Source organism: Haliotis asinina, unplaced genomic scaffold (genome assembly GCF_037392515.1).
Source record: "Haliotis asinina isolate JCU_RB_2024 unplaced genomic scaffold, JCU_Hal_asi_v2 scaffold_17, whole genome shotgun sequence".
NCBI classification, from domain to species: domain Eukaryota; kingdom Metazoa; phylum Mollusca; class Gastropoda; order Lepetellida; family Haliotidae; genus Haliotis; species Haliotis asinina.
The window spans coordinates 286,398-314,150 of NW_027133889.1; the positions used below are offsets into that span (position 1 = coordinate 286,398).

The 27,753-nt window shown below is 43.0% G+C and overlaps 1 protein-coding gene across 3 annotated transcripts; it reads right to left on the reverse strand.

Moving 5' to 3' along the window:
- Nucleotides 1-1,681: 1,681 nt before the first annotated feature.
- Nucleotides 1,682-27,381, reverse strand: LOC137269844 (sucrase-isomaltase, intestinal-like). 3 transcript variants are annotated; one of them, XM_067803684.1, is made up of 25 exons: nucleotides 27,206-27,381; nucleotides 22,446-22,593; nucleotides 22,143-22,226; nucleotides 21,230-21,446; nucleotides 20,464-20,624; nucleotides 19,424-19,592; nucleotides 19,099-19,195; nucleotides 18,535-18,653; nucleotides 17,744-17,869; nucleotides 17,024-17,155; nucleotides 15,404-15,541; nucleotides 14,522-14,641; nucleotides 11,959-12,043; nucleotides 11,263-11,392; nucleotides 10,374-10,510; nucleotides 9,415-9,449; nucleotides 8,928-9,059; nucleotides 8,340-8,488; nucleotides 7,559-7,643; nucleotides 7,236-7,292; nucleotides 6,680-6,804; nucleotides 6,218-6,306; nucleotides 5,451-5,500; nucleotides 3,215-3,373; nucleotides 1,682-2,437 (listed from the first exon to the last, which is right to left on the reverse strand). In XM_067803684.1, the coding sequence occupies exons 2-25, from the start codon at nucleotides 22,583-22,585 to the stop codon at nucleotides 2,375-2,377; spliced, it is 2,799 nt and encodes a 932-aa protein (XP_067659785.1). In that variant the 5' UTR covers nucleotides 22,586-22,593; nucleotides 27,206-27,381; the 3' UTR covers nucleotides 1,682-2,374. The 3 variants fall into 3 exon arrangements, with proteins under 3 accessions (XP_067659785.1, XP_067659784.1, XP_067659786.1); XM_067803683.1 differs by lacking the exon at nucleotides 27,206-27,381 and adding an exon at nucleotides 27,144-27,199; XM_067803685.1 differs by lacking the exon at nucleotides 27,206-27,381 and adding an exon at nucleotides 23,385-23,549.
- Nucleotides 27,382-27,753: the final 372 nt, after the last annotated feature.

The following is a 27,753-nucleotide window of genomic DNA, read 5'->3' on the forward strand; positions in this document are numbered from 1 at the left end:
TTACCAGCTTACTATACATACTTGCTACCCTGACAGCATTAGTTACTAGTGACTTATTTAATATATGTTATGTGTTTTAAATTAATTATTTTATGGCTACACTAGATGTGATTAGAGACCGTTTAAGATAGTTTACTAACCTGATGAAAATTTAGTAGATGGCTAGGCTTTGTCTGTCACACAAGTTTTGCCAGTCGTGTCTGGTGACTATATGACGTGTCGGGGTGCGGGATGTTCATGCATAGAAAAAAGCATGCAGGTTTGAACGGGCCAATTGTATCGTGTTGTCATGGTTAAACACTATTGATTTTATTATTGAAACCAAGCAATTAAACTCTATGAACTCTGTGAACTGCTGATATGATCTGAAATCAAGAATGTGTTTAAAATACATAAATTATTATCTATTTTAGTTAGCCACTGTAGTAAGCTGAAATGAAAGTAATATATTAAGACATATTTGCATTTTCATGTTTCAGCGTCTGTTGGATGCTGAAATAAATATGGAGAATTAACGGTTATTTACGATTCTTCAAATTAATAAAGCTATCTAATTATACCTACAGACATACAAATGCACAGACATACAGACGCGCAGACATACAAAGTATGCCCCTGTCACACAGGTACAGTATGTGAAGCCTATTTCCATTATGATATTGCTGGAGTATTGCTACAAGCGGCATAAAACGAAACTCACTCACCCTTCCGATGAGTAATGTGTAATCACTATACATGTACATAGAAGAACGTCCCTCACAGCTATCATCATGAAAGTTTTTCCAATTGCGTGACAATATTGTTCATGGGCGTCCTCTGGCATCAAGGCAACGGGAGTGACCTCCCTTAAAGGAATAGGAGGAGGTGGAACTTTTACGGCCGCATTCGTTCGTACTGACAGACTTGAGGACGAAGCAGTGTGTGTGTGTGTGTGTGCGCGTGCGAGCGTGCGTGTCTGTCTGTGTGTCTGCTTGCACAAATAAGAACAGTAGTTCAGTCCAGAGATCCTTGAAAGAACCATTCAACATACTGCGAGAGAGGCCCTAACCAATACTTTGTCATTGGCCATCACAGCAAACGCCCAACTGAGATAGTCGGCACGATATTGTACTCGTCCAAGTGTCACTGCACGCGTGGAACCGGTGGTCAAACACACACATCTGGATATACTGTAAACGGTATCACACACCATACCGACGTGTACATTAAAACCATGCCGCAATGTAATCAGCATTGTTTCTCTCATATATCTCTCCCGCCTGTAGTCGACAATATTACATTGATATCACATCGACTTGTTGAGGACCCGTGAAGGTCCCGGGGTAGAATAGGCCTTCAGCAACCCATGCTTGCCACAAAAGGCGACTACGCTTGTCGTAAGAGGCGACTAAAGGAATCGGGTGGTCAGGCTCTATGGCGTCAGCCTGTAATTAATCGAGTCTGGGCCAGACAATCCAGTGATTAACATCATGAGGATCGGCCTGACCAACTGGGAACAGATGACATATGGCAAGCAAGTCAGTGAGCCTGACCACCCGATCCCGTTCTTACAAAGGCACTATATCGTCCCAGAAGGGAAAAAAATAACATTTCAGCTCAGTAAGAAAGAAGACCAACCCACCAAGAAAGAACAGTATACTGATGCATCAAGAAATACAGCAACAAGCCCGCAACAACTGGGTCACCTTTTCTTTGTGTAAAACTAGTTTATTGAAATATGTTACAAAGGAATGTATAAACCAAATTACATTCATGCGTTCCACATCCCTGGCTCAGTTAAACGTATACTTAACAAAACAAGTGTGTTATTCCAAACATGAGTTTATGCCTGTATAAGCATTTTGACGCCGTGGAGAGGTTTGATCGGTTGGACATAAACAGATCTTTTACAGGTCAATTTATACCTCACAGAATATCACAATATAATCAACATCTATACGTACATCCGTCAACCAATGTCTTGTTGCATAAAGTTGTATCAGATACATATATACTCTTCAAAAAAAGATACTTAACATTCGAACAATATGAATTTAGGAACGCGTTTTTACACAAACCAATCAATGATGAATACCATGTCTCCACATGTTGGGATTCAGCAAGGACTGGTTTGTGTAAGAATGGTATGGTAAATTAACTCAAACACACCAAGAGAAGTTTCTTATCCTAAGAGTATATCTATGATAGATCACTTCAGTAATGCATGTTAGCATTCCATTTTTTTCAGTACAGGCGAGGCATGAATCACTGCCTGAAAGAACGCTGAAAACAGCTTTGAGATCTGGCGTTACACATCAGGCGCTTCCGATAATGAGGACATCACTGATTGGCTGACGTTTGCCGGAAGTGAATCACTCGTCTATCTGACTGGCTGCTACGTCCACGTGATAGTGTGGTTGCTAGTGAGGGTCATGTTCAGGTTCAGTAACGAAGTAATCTGTGGATAGACATTCTGGATCAAATTCCTGTATCATCTGAGAATGAGGTTATAGTTGCAAACTGTTTACCAATGTCTTGATTTATTTTGTATGCCATGTTATGCCAACCAGTATTAACTTTAAAATTTGTAGTGACAAAGTTGATTTCAGAAGTTAATAAAATATTGTGTATTTGTGATCAAATAAATCAAAATACCATGTCGTTTTTGGTCCGTTTCCAGCCAAAACCATCCATTAGTGTACACATTACCTTCGTGCAGTTTATATTTAGCTCCCTTTAGAGCTCCTTCCGCTCCAGATGTTGGAACCAGATTTTTTCAAAACCGTTACAGCACTAAATTTGGTGTGTGTTTTCCAGACATAAATGCCTTCATGCGTGTCGAACACGGAAACGGTGCTACAATTTGTTACAGATTTATGGCCCTTGTATGCAGTATGTATTTTCAGGTCATAAATACCTTGATGGAGTTACTTACAGAGTTAAAGCCCCTGCCATGCAGTTCTTGACAGTGCTTGTTGTCCCCAATGGAAACAGTTTTTCTCAGTAATCATTACTGATAGTGAAACCAAATGTATGTGTTTTTTGGACACGAATGTCGTGGTGACATTTAGAAAACAACAGGAACCAAATAGAAACAGAACGCTGTGGCGAGGGATATTGATGACCATGCTTTTTTGTTTATATTTGATCTGGCTTAATTAAAACTAGCAACATACTAACATTTACCCTCATAGTTTACTATATGGGTAGTATAAATAACTTGCGTGGGACTCACCGCGTAGGACTGCCGTATGTTGTCGACGGGCACCACGTGCCCGTCCAGACTGACGGACAGTGGAATGGTCTGGAGGCCGTAGATGTCCAGCTGGTTTAACGGCGGAGGCGGCGGGAACACTGACACAGACCCTGTCTGAACCACGTGTAGCTCACCGTACTGCAGAAACAAACAGGCTTGGATTGAGTCTGGGCTCAAACACATACTCAAAGCTAAATAGTTCTACTGTTGACTCGAATACAATGTGTTTTGGGTAAATCTTAATTGACAATAGTTACCGCACTTAAGATTATGCAAGACAGAAAAGAATCTGGACCAGACAGTCTGGTGAATATTATAATTAGCATCACTCTGAGAGAATCAAATGAATCAATACGAATCAAATCAACGAGGCTATCAGTTACTACCCTAAAAGTACCGTTGGGAATAGGAAAAAACCTGTTTTTTGCTGCTACTCTGTATCCCTAAATTTTACACAATTGCAAATAGCATATGTCGAAATAATCCACATCGGCCTAACTGGCATCAAACTGTAGATGGCACTTAGGTCTCTCAGCCAGGTATGCCGAAGGTCTGTCGACTCAACTGGCATCAAATGCACGTGCTACCTACGGACACATGAGTCCATTGGAAAGCTTAATTTAGCCATCTTATTAAATGCCTTAAAATAAATAGATGTCCTGTGTGCCTCCTTCGCACTCTATTTTACATAAAGTCATGGCACGATCTAAATAAATCTCTTTGGGAAAAACAAACAAACAATAAAGAAAAAAAGAACCAGCATTGCTCATTTCTGCAGTACTCTCACCTCAGTAAAATCCTTTTTCTACGTTCACTCTTCCCCTACCACTCAGACTATAGTTAGGCCGAACGAACAGATAGTTCACACTTTCACATATTAACTACACCAAATGAATTCCGACAGTACTTTAAGTTGCTCGATAATCATAAGTTTCTCAAAATCAGTTCTAACCCAGAACTATTTTGTTGATGAGTCAGGCGGTGGCATAGTTCAACAAAGACTGGCCAGACGTAGGATTTACTTGATGTAGAGGTTGTTGATTGAAGTTGAACTATCACAAATGTAAGAAAATATACAGCGCCAATAGATGGTATATAGCATAAATAAAAATGTACTCTTGATGTTCAGCTATTTTAATGAGTTATCAAAGTTTTCTGCCGTGAACAATGGATTAAGCCATCAAGCAAAGACTCTTTTTGTTTTGAAAACATGCTAGAAATGTGATGCCCGTTTAATAAAAAAAATACAGATATAACAAAAATAGAATGTCTAAATTATTCAAAGTAATACTTATACAATGTTTCCAAGCGACATCATATGTTCACATTGTTCTATACTCCTAAAAAAAGTAGGGGAACTGTACTTTCAATGCACGATTGTCGAAACTGGGAGATATATGGGATTGAATCAGTGCTGATACAATAATGGGTGTTTTGAGATTGCATCACCTCATGGATTTCAGTCAAGGCAAAGCTGTTCGTTCAGTTATCCCCCTTGTTAGGTGACTGGAGTATGACATGAAAGTTTCAGGTTTACAATTTTCAGTAAGTAGTGTGTGATGTCACCCTGAAAACCCTGACCATGCACAGATGCAAGAAAATTATCGGAAAAATGGCCTGCAGTGATTTATCCACCTACCTGAAAAACGCCAAGATTCATAATGACACCCCATGCCCGTGAATGAGGCTCCCACGTTGTGCACGTGCTTCTCATGCATTGTGTTTGCGTGTGGCGATAACGTGAAATGATGAATGTCATTGTCACGTTCCTCAATGGGTTTTCTTTCTACCAGACTTCAAAGTTCAGGTTGCCCTACTTTTTCTGAATAGTATATATATATGATACCGTCACCTGATCGAGTTATGTGTGAATTACGTTCCAAGTTGTCAGCAAAGATGTCCAGCTCCGAGATTTTATTGGAGCTTCGCAAATTATGTTTCTTTGAATTGTTAATGGTCCTCGGTAGATGTATTTCCAAGCTGTTGATGTCATTGTACTGTGTTCGAAAACTCATTTGGCTCTCCATGTCACTCACAGTGCAGAGTGTTGGGGTAGTCCAGTGGTGAACACCACGCCAAACACCCGGGTTCGATTCTCACTCACTCATTCACAGTGCCCAGCTATACACTTATGACTCCGTATCCATGAGCAGAGATTTTATGTTCTATCTCAGATCCGCTGACAAATAATATTATTGTTAAATGCAGAGCTTACCTTGGGCATGCGGAACTTGATCAATAAATACTGGTCTGTTTCGTAGGTATCTGGAAAAGTAAATACATGGTCTGGTTGCATGGATCCTGATCACGAAGTGTTTCATAAATTCTTTGTTTAGACGTACTCACGTAATGTAGACAATTTATAGCATGGTCGGTACTACAAGTTAAACTTGGAGTGAGAGACCTTACAAAGTATGTCCCTGAAGTATCAGGACAATCGGTATAGCCCAGTGATTAAATCCACTTTCGACGCTACGACATTAATTAATTAACATTAACTTACGACTATCTTAGCGCCATGAGAGCTTCGAAATGTAGCCCCCAGGATTTCATTTCCCGCACGGGCAAAATGAGTACGGATTGTGGCATAATTCAATGTGCAGAGTTCTGTCTCGGTGACGCGGAATTTCCGCGTTTGAATCCTAGATTCGCACTGATGATGATATATAGTATGCTCCTACCAGCCGGATGCCTGTTATTTTTTTCGAAGTGGTATAGACAGCTTATATATACAACAATTTGGACATTTCTGACGTTCTGCGATTAACCTAAATTCATTAACCCAAAAGTCATTATGTTCTGTCATTTGATTGGCTGAGAAACATGATCAAATGGTATTAGAATCCCGGAATATTCCTAAAAGCGGCGTAAAATCAAACTCACTCACTTCCCGATCATCCCATAATGGCCTCACCTATTGCTTCCCGATCATCCCACGATGACCTCACCTATTGCTTCAGTATCAGACAACAATGACCTCACCTATTGATTCCCCATCATCCCAGAACAGCTCGCCCTCTGCTCGACCCTCTTTATCCAGGGCAACAATGGCACCCATCTTGTTCTTTCGACTACAATACAGAATGAAGTTACGAACAGCACAAATAAATTGGTAGATAAGACAGTGATGCAGGTTATCCTAAGCATTCAGTTATTCACGCCTGTCTGCCCAAATGTGCATGTTTGCGCGCCATATGTGTACAACCTATCGACCATTTCTTCGCTTTGCGTTGCACCCTTTTTGATAGCTTGTATATTTCAGCACTGCAAAAAAGTTATCTATTTGCTGCAGATATAACGTAACGCTCTGTAATTGTCTTGTAATCTGTACCTATGTGTATCTGTTACTCTCTGTTCACTCACTTTGTTTATCTATATCTAAAACATGCATCCCGACACATTTGTTGCTATAATCCGGCGAGCTGGTCCTGAAGACCTACCTACCTTGAGTTAGTTGTGCTAGCCGGCACCTGCCATGGAATCACGTGACCACCCCTGACGTGAAGGTTGAACTTCTCCAAAGGCGTGTCAAGGTCAAGGTAATCCTTGTTTACCGCAACCGTTTCACCCTTTTACATGCAACAATAGGGATGCAGCATTAAACCCCTTTCCCGGGAGGGCATGCATACTTTAATCTTCAACCAACTTGTACCGTTACCATTATAATGAACATACTTCAACAATGGAACAGCGAACGCTCAATGAGTAAGCGACCATCCCAAGGCACATGTGTACAAGACCTACGTGTTCGAGAAGCCTGAACGTGGGATAATGGTTTCGACGGTATACCAGTTTGGGAATATTGGCATATTCCATGCTCAAAAGCTTACGGAAATGAACGAAAAGGGACGGAACGATGACGGACACACAGGGACGTTTCAGGTACCCATATGGTTGAGTGACTGCAGCTGGAGGAGATCGCGCATCAGCACACATTTTATAGAAAGTTGTCAGGAAGTTGTCAGATGACAAAAGGTCACCAGAAGATATGCTGACTCACCTGGAAGTAGTCATACCAACGGCCTTCTGGGAAATATGCTTTCACGGTTGTCTGCCCCTGGAGAAATGACAAGTCAGCTTTCTCTATTATATGCTTTGAAAACATATTGCGTTTGGGTATTTTTCTAAAATATGCTTAAACAATCGCGGGAAACAAATGTGTGTTTTAGCAGGATCATGGCTAATATTTCGTTTTTAGGTGAATATAACTGAAATGTTAACTGGTCTCTACAGAAAGTCAGAGAGCACTATTTTCAGTGTACACTGTATATGTTATTGGTTAATTGATCAGGTACAGGACAGGTTGGCGTTACATGAAGTCACCTTGTTTAGGACTGGAGACACCAGCAGTGCAGGTCCCAGTAGGAATTGTTCATCAACACTCAGACAGACAGGGTCGTTAGGGAACCTGTGGCAAATACAACACTCAGACAGACAGGGTCGTTAGGAAACCTGTGGCAAATACAACACTCAGACAGACAGGGTCGTTAGGGAACCTGTCTAAGTGAGTGAGTTTGAATGAATAAAACGTGTTACATTTATACTTACTTTGCCACACTGTGTCATTGCAGACATTCATTTTTCAATGATTCATAGATCTTTGAAGCGAAATTAGGAGCGCCTTCACCGTCCAGTTGTCTAGGCAGGCAAGTATCAAAGTATGTCAGGGACCCGCTGCTCTTTGGACATGGACAGTCGTAAGTCGATGTTAAGGTATGGGGGTTAAGATTACATTACCTATACGACAGCTTTCATAAGCGGACCCATGGTAGTTGAAATCCTTTCGTACTGGCGCGGGTAGTTACAATATTCATCTGTAGGCGTCCGTTTCAGCGCTACGGTTGTCGTAATTTCAAGTCTTGGCGTTACGATAGTGGCAGTGCAACAATCACATATGAGTATCTGGTTCATGATCCATAAAACGTCCATAGCGCTACGACATTCGTAAGATAATATGTTCAGTTACAAGTCATAACATTACGAACGCTTTGTGGATCGTGACCATGTCTAAAGGCTGTAAACAGGAATAAACTAGGGATACCACCACTCACTCGAGAGAGTGAGTGAGTTTAGTTTTGCGCCGCGCTCAGCAATAACCACTCACTCGAAAAGGAGGGGCCTCATGACAGTGTCTCCCCGCGCATGCGCATTGTGCATGAGGGTGTACAGGTAGGGTAGCAGCTTGTAGCGGGTGATAAGTGCCTCTTTGGCAAGACGGACGAATCGGGCGTCCCAGGCAGCGGGGTCTTGTGGCTGGAGAACAGAGAACCATTCCAGTCTGTCATAATTTGTCGTTGAGCAAATCTTGACGCAAAATATTAGCTTTGTCCCGTGATGTACATAATTATGTGTGTCTCACGAGGACAGAACACCTGTGTAATCGACCGTTTTGTGTCTATCACATCATCACAAAAATGTAGAAAAACGCGACACCTACAGAATACATGTCCGATAACTATGGTCATAAGAAAGTTGATGTACTCTCCAAACATCCATTATTATCATCTCAACACCGATTGACACCAACATGACCAAATTTTTCAAAAGTAAATTAAAAATGAAGTTTTACAGACTATTTCATGTTTCTTAAACATTTTAAAAAATACACGAAATCTTGACAATGTCTCGCAATACCTATGTTCCTGAATCTTCTGGAAGGAATACAGGAAGACAGTCCCTGACCAATACCCACCTTGAAGAAGTCAGGAGCGTCCCCCAGAGCGTTGTGGTTGCGGGCGAATGGGTAGAAAGCGCCCAGCTGATGCCACCTGACGCACATCTCGTACTCCGCCTCGTACCAAAACCCGCAGATGTCGGCGCCGTTCTGTAAAAACAAGGGGAGATAACTCACGTGGAGAAAATCTGAATGGCCGGATTCCTGATACTTATTCATGTCACTTGCTGCGGTGAGTAAATAAGTTGGTATAGGCCTCTCCGGCGTCCGTGCAAAACGCCCATCCCGAAGGTCACTTCAGACGCCAGAACATCGACGTTAGTGAATGAGTGAGTATGGTTTAAAGCAATATTTCACAATATCTCGACAGGGACACCAGAAATGGACCTCACACACTGTACCAATGTGGGGAATCGAAAACGTTGACTAGGTATCTTTTACGTTGAACAGGTAAACGTGTGAACGTATGGAAGAAGACATGAAAGTTCAAACCAAAGGTACTCACCAAGGAAAACCCGAAAAGACCGAACTCTAGGATTCCTGAAAATCATAACAGGGCATCAAGTACAAGAATCCGGTACTGGTAAGGACTGGCAGAGAAAGGATGGGGAGTGTGCCCATCAATTACGTACATCTAATACTGTAAACATCGGTACGTTTCATCCTACAAGTTAGGGCTGAATCAGCTTGTGATGTACAACCAGCCTATCTAAAGTGGACCCGTGAAGATTCGGGTTAGAACTGGTATTCAGCAGCCCATGCTTGTCGTAGGAAGCGACTTTTGGTATATGGTGGTCAGACTTGTTGATTTGATTGACACATGTCAGCGCATCCCAGTTGTTCAGATCGATGCTGATGCTGTTGACCACTGACCACTGGACTGTCTGGTCCAGACTCGATTATTTACAGACCGCCCCCACATAGCTGGAATATTGCTGAGTGCGGCGTAAAGCTCAACTCAATCACACACTGTCTGGTGTCAAGTTTAATAAATACATCGTTGATATTTAAATCTTTGATGCCGAGGCAACCTCTCCGATTTCACGTATAACAGATCGTTGGTGGTTATATTTGCGACGTGCGACTAGTTCATCAATGTCACGTATAACAGATCGTTGGTGGTTATATTTGCGACGTGCGACTAGTTCATCAATGTCACGTATAACAGATCGTTGGTGGTTATATTTGCGACGTGCGACTAGTTCATCAATGTCACGTATAACAGATCGTTAATGAAACAACCGATGATGTACAGCCCATACCATCCCATAACTCACGGCTACCCGCTTGAACTGGTAGCATTTGATTTACCATTAAATACTTAAACCTCTGTCATTCGACTGGTCACGGATATGTCAACCTGTGACTTACCACCAGCGAGTTTAAATCCCCAGTACGTATGTGTATCCCGACATATTTCACAGATTGAAATATTGGGTTGCGACTTGTTGGGTTGTGACGTACCCACAATGGACCACTTCATCTGTTCCCAGCGAGACTGGTTGTCCCCCATCCACTTTGTAGCATACTTCCCTGTCCCCGCATAGGATGAACGGGTCATCGTCCAAGGCCGCTTGCCGGGGAATATGTTCTTCAGAGCACTGCAGGAAACATCACACACGTACTGGAGGACGGACGTACTTGACGGTTACGGATGTTTAGACTGTGAGCTGTTTGCATCTACATCGAATCTACATTGTACGAGTGAGCGAGCGAGTGAGTTTCGTTTTACGCCATATAGCAATGTTCGAGCTATATGGCTGCGGTCTGTAAATAATCGAGTGTGGACCAGATAACCCAGTGATCAACAACATCAGCATCGATCTGCGCATTTGGGAACTGATGACATGTGACAAAGAAGTCAGCGAGCCTGACCACCCGTTCCCGTTAATCGCCTCTTACGACAAGCATAGTTATCTTTAATGGCAAGCATGCGTTGCTGAAGGCCTATTCTACCCCTGATCCTTCATGGGTTACATTGTAGGAAGACCTTACATATCCGGTCACATAAGCCTGGATGAATTATTAGTGTTTGGAACATAGTACTGACCGTCAGTCTCGTTACGTGAAGTCCATTTCTGGTTTCCCTTGCCGTGATATTGCTGGATTATAGCTAGAGGGACGTAAAACTAAACTCATTCACACTCAGTCTGATTATGTATAACGCCAGCCTCTGTGTTTATATCTCTGTATATTGGCGTGCCCTGTGAACTCATGTATATGTATGGATGGATGGATGGATGGATGGATGTGTGTGTGTGTGTGTGTATGTATGTATGTATGTATGTATGTATGTATGTATGTATGTATGTATGTATGTATGTATGTATGTATGTATGTCCCGTGTACTCACTTGTATGTCTGTATGGCCTGTGTGTGGGCATACAAACTGTGTACGTCGTAGTGGCTGCCGAGATGTTGTATGGCATCCATACAGAGAGTCTTGTCATACATGCGCCCGTCCTCCCCTCGACCCAGGATATCTGGAATGGCACATTATTACCGTGTCACCGAGAACAAATAATACGTCATACACAATTGCTAACATCGCCATTCGCCCTAATATTTTTGGGTGCTGCTAGACGACTTCTTTCATCTATATGGGGAGTATGACGCGTTGTTCCTCTTATTTGGAATGAATGGCGGGTTGGTCCTCTTTCTTGGGATGCATTCTGGGGTTTTCCACTTACTTATAGTCGATATATGGAGGGTTGCTCAACTTACTTGTGGTGTATGGCGGGTTGTTCTACTCAGATGTATGGCGAAATGTCCCACTTACATGGGGTGTATGGCGGGTTGTACCACTTACATGGGGTGTATGGCCGATGGTCTATTTACCTTGCGGTATGTGGCGGGTTGTACCACTTACTTGGGGTGTATGGCCGGTGGTCTATTTACCTTGCGGTATGTGGCGGGTTGTACCACTTACTTGGGGTGTATGGCCGGTGGTCTATTTACCTTGCGGTATGTGGCGGGTTGTACCACTTACTTGGGGTGTATGGCCGGTGGTCTATTTACCTTGAGGTGTGTGGCGGGTTGTACCACTTACTTGGGGTGTATGGCGGGTAGTTCCACTTGTTGTTCTCACAGCCGTCTACAGATCCGGGGACAAAACTTGCAGGTTCGTTCATGTCCTGAAGAAGACATGGGCATATCAGTCTCCAGGGCACAATCATAATTCAAGTAACCGACTCATCTAAAGGTAGGAGATCAGATGGTGGACACACAAACACTTGCAGACTCCTCGTTGCAGACATATACTGAGTCAAAAAAGAAACTTCACAAAATGTAATTTTTAAAAATGATGAATAATGTTTCTATGATGGATGATACATCTATGTATCCGAAATGGGATACCTATCTTTCGACTCATGGAAAACGTTAACAAAACCCACTCAAACCCATCTATTCGTCGTGCAAATGACGTTAGTGCCAAATCAGGTTTTGCACGTTCGGTCGATCACGTTATTTTCGCCTCGAAGTTTTCTTCATTGGCACGTGTTTGCATTGGCCTCAAGAATTGACATAAACACTCTTAAACCACAGTTCTAATGGTACTTTAAATGTCACGATTGTCAAATGTGCAATGTGAACGCGCTGTTGACATGTTGCAAGCGGGAAGATCAGTTATTGACATCGCAAGAGCAATGGATGCAGCCGTCGTACTGTGTATTACTTGCGAGGTCGTCTACAAGAAACTGGCACCACTTCTGATCGCCTAAGGTAGGGACGTCCACGTGTGACGTCACGAGCAGAAGACCGCCAAATCGTCCTACGTCACCTACGTGACAGATTGCCGGCTACACGAACCAGGACTGAGATGTTTAGAGGTCGACTGTCCTTACATACCATTCGTAATCGGTTGCGGGCTGCCAATCTCCATTCTCGACGTCCATATCGTGGGCCAATATTGACGCCGTTTCATCAACGTCAACGTCTGCTGTGGGCCCAACGTCACCTCCGATGGACCCCGAGAGAAGAGACTGGAATCGATCTAACGTGCATTGTCACTGAACAAAGTACTGTGTCGACCCAGTTCACTCAGCAGCAAATGTGTACCTTCTAACGATGTGTCGGTGTGACAGCGGTGCTTAACATGAGTTGTATATACCCCAGGGAGCTGATTTGTTAAAATAATCCATGAAAGAAAGACATCCGTTGATGAGGGGACGCTCAAACGCATTCAGCATGCATTGCGTGGAAATGAGCTCTACACCAATGCCCTGCCCTGCCCTTATCTTATCATATCCACCACCAACAACAACTGACGCCAAATGAAGCTTCAGGAAGCCCGAGACATACAGAGACAACACCATGATCACCATGCACGTTTAGCGTATCACTGGCCTCCTCATATTGTCTTTTCAGCATCATTGCATTCTTTACCCCATCATTGCCATGTTATGTTAGTGCATCACTGGCCCCCTGATGTTGTCTTAGTGTATCACTGGCCTCTTCGTATAATTGTGCTATAGTCCATGAAGCCGATTACCTTACCGTTTCAGTACATTGCTGGCCTCAAGTCTGTATTATATACCCTTTAGTCTTCAACGTTGGTAAACATGTTTTCTTTGCAGCGCCTCGGTATATATACCCCGCTTGGTACTCCCACTATTCACCTGATGAAGAAGCAAGCATACCAACCCACCCACCACCCACCCCCACAACTTTGTTTTTTCCACAATAAAGAAGTTATAAATCTGGCTTTTCGTAGGCTACGATCGTTTAATTTGTGGAACGCTGTCCATTGTCCCGTTTCTCAACGTGATCGTAAGTCCTAAGTTGTTCGTAACTCCCATACTTTAACATAGACTTACGACTATCGTAGCGCTAAGTTGTTCGTAACCCCCATACTTTAACATAGACTTACGACTGTCGTAGCGCTAAGTTGTTCGTACCCCCCATACTTTAAAATAGACTTACGACTATCGTAGCGCTAAGTTGTTCGTAACTCCAATACTTTAACATAGACTTACGACTATCGTAGCGCTAAGTTGTTCGTAACCCCCATACTTTAACATACACTTACGACTATCGTAGCGCTAAGTTGTTCGTAACCCCCATACTTTAATAAGACTTACGACTATCGTAGAGCTACCATTGTTTTGAGGAACAGGAGTTTTCTTTGAGGATACAAGAGATTTCTTTATGATCTGTGTCAGGACGATGGCCCTACATAGTACCTGCTACGTGGGCAGTATCTATGTTGATATGATCAGATCTTTGGATGGTTTCTTTGAAGTCTCTACCTTCAACGAGTCTCAACGGAAAGAAATACGACAAAACCAACACACGTGGAGTAATGGTTGACGTCTGTAGTCTTCAAACCGTTTTGCGCTGCGACCAGTTCAAAACCGGCGCAAAACAATGTACTGGTCGCTTCCAACATACTTTCTTTGAGAAGATGACTTATACTCCCAGAACATATAGAGATCAAACAAATAATTACCACTTGAAGGAGTGAACGAGTGAACGAGTAACTTTGTAATTTTCATATATGAAGCATTACAAATATCTGTATGTATCTACCTTCTTGAGCTATCATTCGGCAGGTAGGACACATCTGAAGGTCAAGTAAGGTCACTGACCCTGTTATGAACTAAATTACTCACGATCCAGAGGGAATCAAACTCGATACTCTCGTTGTCATGGAAATACCGCGCCCACTTCTCCCACCAAGCCTCTGTATCCGGGTTTGTGAAATCGGGGTACCCGGTAGTGCCTGGCCACACCTGAAACAACCTCACACAAGTGTTCACCAGGTATTACTAAGGTCGGTAAATAATGACCAGACAGGAGAGATTTGTGGTTGCTATTGTGAACATCGTCCCTCCTCATCTCACGTTGACGTACCAGCAACTGTCACTGGTAACACCAGTGAAAATTCGGGTTAGAATTGATTTTTCAGCGCTACATGTTTGTCGTAAGTGGCAACTAAGGGGATTGGATGCTCAAGCACGCTGACTTGGTTGACACAAGTCTCCGTATCCCAACTGCGTATATGGATGCTCATGATGTTGATCACTGGATTGTCGCACCGACGCCATGCAGCTGGAGTAGCGTCAAACAACAAACAAACACATGGCATTCTGGTCCATTATTGTCGCCTCTCACGACAAAATGTAATTTGGACCAGGGTTGCATCGCACAATGCAGCTTCGGGGCTAAGGAAATCGTTCGTAGCGTCAAAGGGGTGCAACCGGGGTGGTACGCCCAGCTGTGAAACCGTTTGCTCGTCACGACGAAGGTCACGGTTCTATGAGTCAGATGGATACAGTATGTAAAGGCCATTTCTGTATTTTTGCAAGCAGTGGTTTTGCTGGAACATTGGTAAATGCGGCATAAAACACAACTCACCTACCTCTAACCTGAACGTTATCCTCACCTAACATGGCTGAAAGGGTGTTCGACTATGCCTGTCGAGAAAGATAGGGATCAAAATCGGGACAATTGTTGCTCTCAACCACAAGTAATTGACCTTTCCAAACACTTACTTCGGCTACGATGGGACCGGAGTTGTTCGGATTCATCACCAGCACTCCCTCTCTGGAACCATCGTCGAATACGTCGTAACCTGGACTGTTGTGTTTTATGAGGCTGCTGATGTTTGGGTCGTTGCCCAAACCTGGATCCTGTATTGCAATTGCAGGATATTTAGTGTGGCCCATGATGATCCAGGTTAGAATAACTGTTGATCCTCAGCAACCCATATTTGTCGTAAGCGGCGACCTAATGGCCTGGCTCGCTGACTTAGTTGACGCATGTCGTATCCCAGTTGATATCCTATGACGGGTCGATCAAGTCGTCGAGCCTGACCACAAGATTCCTATAGTCGACTCACGACTAGCATGGGTGACTGAAAAACATTTCTTACCAAGATCTTCACCTGTCAACTCACAAAGACAAAACTTTCACTCAGGAAGGTCACAAGCCTACTCATTACCACACGTGTACTCACTGCGTCAACACTTGAGCTCACAAAATCTACACGTATTCCCATCACAACTGCTCGTCCACTCCCAATCATGCCAAACTACACGACTACTCACCTCAACGACACGTGCACTCACATCCTCCACACGACTGCTCATCACGGTTACACATGCACTCACATCCTCCACACGACTGCTCATCACGGTTACACGTGCACTCACAACCTAGACACAATTACCCAGTAGGACGCTACGTGCACTCATTTCTCCACATGACTATTCATCATGATGACGCGTGCACCCACAACAAGCTCAACACGACTTCTCACCTCAGAGACAAGTGCACTCGCAACCTCTACACGAATACTCATAACAATGTCACGTACTCACACCCTCCACACAATTACTCACCAGGGCGGTAGGTGCACTCGCAACCTCCACACAATTACTCACCAGGACGGTAGGTGCACTTGCAACCTCCACACAATTACTCACCAGGACGATACGTGCACTCACACCCTCCACACCATTACTCACCAGGACGATACGTGCACTCACACCCTCCACACCATTACTCACCAGGACGATACGTGCACTCACACCCTCCACACCATTACTCACCAGGACGATACGTACACTCACACCCTCCACACAATTACTCACCAGGACGATACGTGCACTCACACCCTCCACACCATTACTCACCAGGACGATACGTGCACTCACACCCTCCACACCATTACTCACCAGGACGATACGTGCACTCACACCCTCCACACCATTACTCACCAGGACGATACGTGCACTCACACCCTCCACACCATTACTCACCAGGACGATACGTGCACTCACACCCTCCACACAATTACTCACCAGGACGATACGTACACTCACATCCTCCACACAATTACTCACCAGGACGATACGTGCACTCACATCCTCAACATGACAACTGACCACATGACTACTCACAACAATGACACGTGTCCCCACATTGTCCACCATATTATTCACCACGGTGACACGTGCTCTCACATCCTGCACGCAACAATTCATCACGATGACACGTCCTCTGACAACCTCCACACGACAACTCATCTGGACGACACGTGCACTCACATTCTCCTCACGACAACTCACCAGCATGATACGTGCACCCACATCCTCCACACAACTACTCACCACGATGACAACAAACTTCTGGTCGTGGTCATGAAGGTCACGCACAAGATCGGGGAGTCCCGGGAAGGTCTCGCGGTTGTAGCTGAAGACGAACTTGTTAAACATATATTCCAGGTCGGCCCACTGAGCGTCCTGAAGGAACACAGATTGTTTAAGCAATTTGTGACATTTTCACATATGGATCGAACAGATATCAAACCATTCACGTTGATATACCTTCTAATAATAACCACTTTACACAGTAATACCCGTGAAGATCAGGGTTAGAATTGATCTTCAGTAACCCATGCTTGTCGTAAAAGGCGACTAATGATATCTGGTGGTCAGACTCGCTGATTTGGTTGACACATGTCATCACATCCCATTAACGTCAATTGATGCTCATGCTGTTGATCACTCAATTGTCTGTTCCAGACGCGACTGCCATATAGCTGGAATATTGCTGAGTGCGGTGTTTAGCAGCAAACTTGCGAACACACACCAACACCTGTTGAGGTCACAATGTCTTCATCATCCGAATGGTAGTTTTACACCGCATTCGCCAATATTCCTTAACAACCCCATTATCAGTAGCATCACTATCACGAATCCATTAATGATGATCATTTATATAAACATTGTTTTTATCAATAGAAACAACAACAGCACTACTTCTATCATTTATATATTATTATTGTTATCGTCGTTGTTGTTATCATCGTTATCACTATGGTCACTCACATATGGTATCCCGATTTCCCTGTTCCGGTCGATGACCATCCTCAGGTCGCTGATGTTGGTGTAGCCCCAGCGGCAGAGGTGGAAGCCCAGCGTCCAGTAAGGGGGCATAACAGGCCTACCGATAGCCTGTGGACATGGAAACATCATATTGTACAGCGAAGCAAGCAGTTATATACAATGAAACACTTATGTGAATCCATGCAGCCTCATCATACACTGAGCATATTTAGTTGTACGCCTCTAGTAGCTATATTCCAGTAATATCAAGCCCGGGGAAGCAAGAAATGGGCGTCACACATTGTAACCATGTAGGTCTTCAACGAACCTAGGTGTTAGGCGTGGTGAGCGATGTTTTAATCACTAGACAGGCCACGCGCTCCCCTCCCTGTGGAATATTACAGAGTGTGGTGTAACACTCACTCACTCACACATTTCAAAAGCAATATTCGGAGATCGAATCACACATCTGATGATTGTGAAGATTTGAATTGGTGTTTTCTGGATGACAACCCGTGAGGACGATTGGAATGTATCTTCAGGTCCATGATTGTCGTAAATGGTGTCTAATTGGATCGGGTATCGGGTGGTCAGACGCGCTGGCATGTCATCGGTTCCCAAGTGCGCAGATTGATGCTGATGATGTTGATCACTGGATTGTCTGGTCCAGACTCGAATATTTACTGACCGCCGCCATATAGCCGAAATATTGCCGAGTGCGGCATAAAACTCACTCACTCACTCACGAGACTGTTTTGTGTAATCGGATTAAAAACACATTTAGGCTTAGTTACCGCCGTGTACTGTTGAACCGCCTCCCCGGGGGAGGACCCGAGGAAGATGTAGAAGTCGAGGACGCCGCCGATGGTTCTAAAAGTGATGGCTGGATGTGGAGATGGCTGCAGGAACACCTCTGTTTATAAGGAAGTCAGACATTGTACTGTTAAACAAAGAATAGGTAAGTAATTCCACCTGATATACAGTTTTCGACATGTGGAATTGTACCTGTGATCGATAGTATGAGCACATACGTTGGATCAGTCATGATAGTACTAGCAAAAGTAGATGTAATAGGGGATATATGGAGCATATATTCTTCTTTTCCAACACATCTGAACATTTTTTCATGACAAAATGTTATTTTCTTTGAACATAAACTAATATTTGGTACTACCACACGTATATCGTGTTTATCATAATGACGAATGCGTCGTTTTTCTCAGTAGAGATGTCTCATTAACAAAACATGTCACAGTACAAACTACTTATATCCTGATATCAGAAGCACTTTGGGGCTTCAGAAGACTTCTATTTGCAGGGCGTAATCATATCTATCACTGGTTGAAAATGTGTCTCACCCATGGCGTTGCTGTTCTTGAGGAAGACCATGTGGGCACTACCGTCGTCCTCCACGTTCATGTAGGTGGGGTGAGCGCCGTACAGGTTCCACTCGTCCTGGAAGTAACTTGTTACATTGTATTACTACACGCATGTATTATATCGAGTCAAGCGAGTGAGTGATTGAGCTTAGTTTTACGCAGCACTCGGCAATATTCCAGGTATGTGTACATGATCGAATCTAGACCAAACAATCCAGTGATCATCAGCTTGAGCATATAATTAAGCAACTGGGAACCGATGGCATGTGTCAACCGACTCAGGGAGCCTGACCACCCGACTTACAACAGGCGCCACATCTCGGGTGAAGATGCTCCACGTCTTCCAGGACAGGTCATGACGGAGTTGGCGATGGTTGTGTTCACCGAAGCCGTATACGTTGCTGGACGCCAGTCTCGTAGTCAGCTGCAGGTACTGGCCGGAGTAGATAAACCCTGGCAGGGAGGTGTTGAATCTGAAGAGCGAGTGAGAGTGGTTTTACGCCGCATTTAGGAACACTCCAGTAACATCACTGCGGGCAACACCAGAAATATAACTCACGCATATGGCAAGTCGAACCCAGGTGCTCATCGTAAGGACGAACGCTTTACCCGTTAGGCTATCCCAATGCCTGACATTAATATATTTCCATTGTGTAGTGCGGCAGACATGTTCATTAACCTGTGGGTGTATAGAAACTGTCACAATGACATTTAAATACCCACAGTTAACGCTGGGTGTTTGCCATTAATACCTCAGTTTAAATGGAATCAAGTTGGGACGTGTTGTGAAAAGAACATGGACTGAGTGAGTTTAGTTTTACGCCGCACTCAGCAATATTTCAGCTTAATGGCGGTCTGTAAATAATCGAGACATATCAGACAATCTAGAGATCAACAGCATGAGCATCGATCTACGCAATTACGATACGATGACATAAGTCAGTCAGGTCAGAGAGCCTGACCACCCGATCCTGTTAGTCGTTTCATGCGACGAAAATGGGTTACTGAAGGTCAGATCTAACGCTGATCTTCATGGGGCGAAAATAACAGCGTTTGTATGACACGTAATCAAACAACACAAACACGTGTACAGGATATGTATAGGTTAATCACCCTTTCAGGGTAGTTATTTAAATAAAATCTGCGACGGTGGTAAAATGACTTACACCATGAGAACTTACTTCTCCAATACGTCTATAACGTATTAGGCATGATGTAGATTATGAAAATAGATGCATTTCGGTGGGTTTTTTGTCTAAATAGAAATGATTGCCTTGTGTCAGCTAAACAGTGCCCTTAGTCAGTCAAGAACTTTTCCTAGTGGTGTAACCCAGGTTGACCTACATTGTCTGGTTGTTGGACACCCGGGTGATGATAACGCCAAACACTGGAGTATCCACGATGGTTACATTGTACAGCCGTGTCGTCTCGCTGGCCTTGCTGGGAGACGTTATGTTCAGGACGCTATCGGGTATCTCCCATCTGGAGTCGTTCTTGGGATAGAACTGGGGAAAATCACAAGTACATAATACTTGTAATGGGAGTACGCGATGTACTTTTAACATGTCTGGTGCAGGTGGTGAGCTCTCGAAATGGTTGGTTTCGTGGTGTACTCTTGAAATGGTTGGTTTACGTGGTGTACTCTTGAAACAGTTGGTTTAAGTGGTGCACTCTTGAACGGAGTGGTTCACGGGACGAACTCTTGAAAAGGTTGGTTTACGTGGTGTACTCTTAAAAGGGTTGGTTTACTTGGTGTATTTTTTAAATGGAGTATTTACGTGGTGTACTCTTGAAATGGCTGGTTTACGCGGTGCACTCTTGAAATGGCTGGTTTACAGGACGTACTCTTGAAAAGGTTGGTTTACGAGCTTAACAATTGAAATGGTTGCTTTACACTGTTTACTTTTGAAATGGCTGGTTTACATGGCAGAAAAGAGCTTTACTGCATGTATATATTTATAACCTTTCAAAGACGGTTTCACTATGCAATTTATGTTATGCACAGTTACTTTTTTCCGTTAGTATATATGTATGTCACCAATGCGTGCTAACGATGTTCACGGCCATTGATAACTAATTAGAAGTGTGACTGACGAAACCGTCAACATACCCTTAATCTAAGGCGGGAGTCGGTGTGGAAGTCCACGTCGAGGTATATATTATCGAAAGACGCCGAGCGGGTGAGATACTGAGGATGCGATGTGCGCTCCAGTTCCACGCGCATGCCCATTGGTGTGTCCATCACGTCACCCACCATTCTGTAGCCATATCCGGCGGGGAATTTACACCAGGGGGCGCCCTTGTCAGATACCGGAGACCATAAGCAGCTGTACCAAAGCAGAGCTCATTTTGATTATGTGTGTTTATAGATGAATGAATGAAATTTCCTTCAGTAATTTTACAATTTTACTGATAATATAGCACCATATGCCCCATCGTCTACAAATAGTAAAAACAGTCATCTTCTAACGCATATATGTTTAGTGTGTTTCAGAAAGTGATGTACCTGTTCAGTATTTTCTCTCTGCATATCCCCCTATTCTATTTTTCTCATGTCCTCATACCCACCTTCCTTTGCACTTCTCTCTGCATGCCACTTGTTCCACGCACTTACTCTGTACATAACAAGTTTTCCTTTTTATTTACTTCTACATAGCAGTTTCATTGCAATTCTACTCTCAACATACCCATGTTTTTACGCTTCTCTCAACATACATATACCCACCCTTCTTTGCACTGCTTCTCTTTACATATCCTCTTTCATTGCAATTCTACCCTCTACATGCCTTTTCAATGCGCTTCCTTCTTCATACTCCGTTCTTTGCAATTCTCCAGTCTACATACCACTTTCTAGTTGTACATCTCCATTCTACATACATGTACATCTGTCTACCTCCCTTCCTTGCACTTCTCCAGTCTACATACCACCTTCTAGTTGTACATCTCCATTCTACATACCTCCCTTCCTTGCGCTTCTCTTAGCTACATACCACCATCTAGTTGTACAGCTCCATTCTACATACCCCCTGTCCTTGCACTTCTCCTCTGTACCGTCAGACTCTGGGTGACAATCAACGATGACATCAGAGCGCTCGCCTAAGCTGGAACTAAACAGCGAAATACACACATTGTGGAAGTCATCTTTCCCGAAATATTTTAAGGAGTTAATGAGAGAGATAGACAGAGAGAGAGAGAGAGAGAGAGAGAGAGAGAGAGAGAGAAGGGGGGAGAGAGAGAGAGAGAGTAGGGGGTCGAAATAGGACGGATACGGGGAGGGAGTGTATATACTGGAAACACCGCGAAACACACTACTGTAATGCACGCACACTGGTGAATTTTCCTTTTCCTTGTTGAAATGCAAGACGAGCCCCACAGTCAGCGAGATAGCCAAACACACAATCAAGAAAAAGGCAAAGGCAATTTTCCTCTTGGCCGTGGAACTCCCAGTAACAGCATCGGCAGTCATATCTCAGTCTGAAATATAAAACAGTGAAAAGTTGAGGTTGTAGTTAGATATGGAGAAGTATCATTTGTACTCAAAAACGACCAGCCATACAATTCCATCAGCAATTTACAAGGAAGACCAGTGATACATTTCCATCGGTAAAATATAGGAAAAAACAACTGTATGAGTTCATTAGCAATATGCAAGAAAGAACAGTTATGTAAAAGTAAGAGCAGTTGTACAATTCCATCTGTAATACATAAGGAAGACCAGTTATGCAATCCCATCAGTGATATACAAAAAAGGCTCAGATGTGCAATCCCATCAGTAATATATAAGAAAGGTCATTTGCAATATTCCATCAAAAAAGACAAGTTGTGAAATCCCATCAGTAATATACAAGAAAGACTAGTTGTACAATCCCAACAGTAATATACAAGAAAAGTCATTTGTAATATTCCACCAAGAAAGACCAGTTGCAAGACCAGTCATGTCACACATACTTTAAATGTATTTGGGTCAGATATACGTCGGATCTGTATGTTCAGATTGGGGTTGATACACACCCGTGGTGAAGTGAATAAAGCGTCTGCCCGAAAAACATAAGGCCGTCGATCGATCCCCTTTTGCCCCTTGTCACAAGATGTTGGAAGGCATCTTGGAAGTGGGGGGGTTAGTGCTTAATAACATGAATAAGTACTGAAGGATTCAGGGATCCATATTAAACTGCAGCATTGTATTTCCTTGGACAATCACAATGAAACACACACACAAATACAAAATCAGATGGACTCTCAGCCTCCTTATTGTCCAACCTCACCTCACGGTTGTAGTAACGTCGCTTCACCTAGGGGTGGATGTGTGTTCGGAGAGCACCGTTACAACCGCATTTGTGTTAAGGTGGCGGGAGACATTACTCATCTCGAGAGACTTAACTTCAAATATAAAAGTCAGTGGCGTAACCTAGTTTCAGAGTTAGTTCGTCACGACAAAATATATCTCTCGCCGTACATGAGCATTGCGCCATTAGCTATGCCATTGCTAGGATATTGTGAAACGCGGTACACAGTCATCATACTCACTGACGTACAGTCGGATCACAGTATCTCGAACTTGGCTCCAACAAATAAAGAAAATATATGTTACACCACACACGAAACCATATGATTGTTCTTTGTAATATATTGTGTATTATTTGAAGGAATTTACTTTTGTGTCGTTGACAAACTGTGCCCGGTTGCGATTTGATTTGATTTCTGTTCAATGTAAACAGATAATTACACACTATAAAAACAGAAAGAAAAAAACACTAAATCACTTGACTCCAACTGTTAGTAACTCGAAGATGTCAGGACGTTTGAGATAGCTCACAACGTGCATAGCTTTAAAAATATTAAAATAGCTTTAAAAATATTAAAATTCAAAACTTCGAGGACAAAGTACAAGATTCCACATTCGCCCTTCTGCTATGGATGACTCAAATCAAAAGCCTTATTTTCGCTTTTCAGTTCAACAAAGCTCAAGTGCAGTGGAAAATGTCTTTCATACTCTGTCCTTGAGCCTAGCTGCGTCACAATGAAAACACCAACACGAAATGTGCATACAGTAGACCAGTATAATATACAGTGTCCAAACTTAGGGTTTAATGTCGCCATTAATCTTAGCGTCTACAGGCAACAGCATGTGTTTGACGACTTTTGTTTTTGTAAAAAAAAACCCGAATATTGTGTCTCATTTTAACTATTTACTATATCTTATTTTAAACCGAAACTTGCACAAAGATACGATAGAGATCATATTGTGTCATGAACCGTGACTAACTGAGTGAGTGCCCCTGAGTACCGCTTTGGCTGTGTTATATTTCATGTAATTTGCATGTCCTTTTGTCTATAACTTCTATCATTATGTGACACTTAAACGAGATTAAAATAGCATGTGATATTAGAGGAAAATGTGTTATATGCGCTAACGACGAATTGACAGTTATAACGCAATATTTACTGTTCCGTATCTGAAAGTCGAAATACGACGGGTACATTATGTGCGATTAGGGGAAAGAGTAAACATGTGTTATTGAAAATACTTAAAAATATGCAAACACAAGTGTAGATTCAGTTAATAGTGTATTACTCAGATGTAGGTGAGTCAGCATAGCTTTGCTGACATGCATACAGTTATCTCAGTCTTGTCAAGCAGTGAGATCGACATTATTTACAGTCGCTCATTTTTTATACGGGTGAAGTGGCTCTAGTTATCTGTGTCAAGGCCGTTGACGTGGAGGTTGTGTGTGTACAGAGACGACGTGCCTGAAGAAAGACATGGGGATCGTATACCTAGCACTCGTGGTGCCAGCAAGTGAGAAACAGGTTTCCGCGCACCTGTGCCACATTTTTATGCTTCAAATACGTATTACGTGGGTAAAATAAATCTTCGACTTGATGACAATCGACAAGATGAATGGATGTTGCTATGACAAAAGAGAGTTCTCATATCAGCACGTCTAGTCTTCTTTAGTACAGGTCTCGGTCCCGAGTGAGTGTCTCTGAGTCCGTGGTTGTATGCGCATGCGACGTGGATGCGTCCAGTTCTAAATGCAGATCCGGATCCAGAGTGAATGCATGCACGTGCGTACGTGCGTACGTGCATGCATTCAGTCCACAAGCTCGGATCTCCCAACAACTTTAGTCACAGTGATAGCGGATCGTGATATATTTTCATGACCGACAGGAGGTCAACATTGTTTTCTCACAATTGATCAACTAGCCCATAATTGAACTGCAACAACAGAGGTGTCTAAATAACAACTAAGAAAAACTTGTATGAAGAATATCAACACGAGCCAGTTACAACACTGATCAGATCCATAGTCCATTCGCTCATTTCTCCGATTCGTCACTAGGATTTGTCACTAGGATGTGTCACTAGGATTTGTCACTAGGATTTGTCACTAGGGTGTGTCACTTTTTTATTTTGATTTTTGAATGGGCGTGCTAATAAACTATCGAACTTATACCCTTAAAGCGTTACGGTGTTGACCGGTCAAACTGACCACACAGCACTTCAGAGATGATTCATGCATGGAAATTTCCAAGGGGTTTTCTCAGGAAAGTGGAATTAATCCGTCAGTGTTAAAGTCACATCAAGAATTCGTGACGTCAACATCAGTCTTACGTTCATGTGACTGAATGTGACTGACCTATCACCTGATGGAAGAGATAATTATCGCGCAAACCTCGCTCCAAAAATATTTGCTTTTAAATGCCAGTTGTTTCGTTTAATTTAATTTAGTTTAGTTTAACTCCTTTTCTGAAAGTATGCATGCATTTGTTAACAATCCACCGAGAGGTGTGTGTGGTGGAACGGTCCTTCTGAATCGCGTGATTGAATGTAACACTTGGGATTGCGCTCTCGTAGTAAATTACAGATTCTTGTACATTTTGGGGTTGAGTCCCATACGGGGATTTGGATTTGCCCCCTTGGAGTCAACGATCTAACCCACTCAGCCACTGTGTGCGGACAACTGGTGGACTAAATCACATATTTTGTGTACCCTTCTGACAAGCTGAAATGGGCATGGCTCCAAAGTGGTTGGCAATGTCATATTTGGGATTTCACTTCATTAAGGCATTGTGTAATCTGCTTGGTTGAAGAACTATTATTTTACTTGAAATTTCATAGAGTGAAATAAAGTTCATGTTTAGCCTCAAAATTGGTTTTCCGTGTTGGAATGACACTCCATATTCATAACTAGAGTGACATGAGCTAATACTAATAAATCACAGTGATATATTGGATTTTGACATGTGCCAGTTATGAAATAATAGGACAGTTTATTGTAGCATAGTATAAACATGTGTCATTAGATATCGCAATGATATATTGGAGATTTTCATGTGCCAGTTATGGGATAATAAGGAGAGCTTAACGTAGCATAGTATAAACAAGTGATATTATATATCAAAGTGATATATCAGAGATTGACATGTGTCAGTTCTCTACACATTCGATGTGTTATCGTGACATTAGAACATTGTGAAAACCTGTCGTGTTTGATGGCTTGCATATCTGAATGGTGCAACATATGTCATATTTGGGATTTCACTTTCTTAGTAAAGTACAAATTCCACTGTCGGAAGTCGCAGTGGCTGAGCGGGCTAGGCGGCTGACTTTGTGTGCTGGCGATTAGGTGCCTGACTCTGAGGGTGCGGGTTCGAATCCCGGATGGGACTCAACCGAAAAAAGTACTAGAATTTGTACTTTACTAAGAAAGTGAAATCCCAAATATGACATATGTTGCATTTGACCACTTTCTAAATGGCATCGTGTAATCATATCTGAATGGTGAACATAACTATGTATGTTGTAGCGATGTGGTGATCAAACAGTCGTCCTGTGTCCTTTCTGGTATTTGCAGAAGCCTGAGGTCTTTCTTTAACTGCGAAGGGAGGCAGCTGACAAGACCGAGGGCTCCTACAAATGATAATGCCCTGAAAAGCAGCCTTACTGTCGTTATAGCTAAATGCATGGAATGTGTAATTAAATTGTAATAAAAACAACGGTTGTCAGACTAGTCACGTACCTGAGTGTTAATCTGCCTCCTATGAACACAGACCAACTAGTTGTATCAGATTAGTCACTTACCTTGGTATAACGGCTGTATTTATCGGGGGTGAAGAGACCGGACGGAATACCTTTCTAACTCCGTTTTGTAGCCTGCGTGATATAGCGGTGCGAGACAGTGCACTTACTCCCAAACCCAGCGTGTTTGTCGGTAAACATGGCTTGACACTCGGCCCTTTAGCTTCTGCTATGGGAGTGGCGGTGTACATCTATATTTATGCAATACTGCTGTAAGATACATTGTATCTGCAGCTGTTACCCATGTGCCAAATGATATGGAAAAATGTGGATGATTTTAATTATATTTGCTGCATTTAATACGTTCGTGTTGTGTGTAGAAAGCCGACCAATGCGTCACAGTTTGGTATATTCACGTTGGCATGAAGAAAGCTGTGGTATCTCCTCGATCCGCAGCAGGCAGGAGGTCTGCTTTAGTAGGAGATACACATATTGGATTTGACGACAATAATATGAGTCTCAATCAGTACGCTGTTCTACAACATGTATGTCACGTGCTCCTTTTGTCATGTATCAGGATCCGGCTTGACGTAAGAGGCGACTAACGGGAT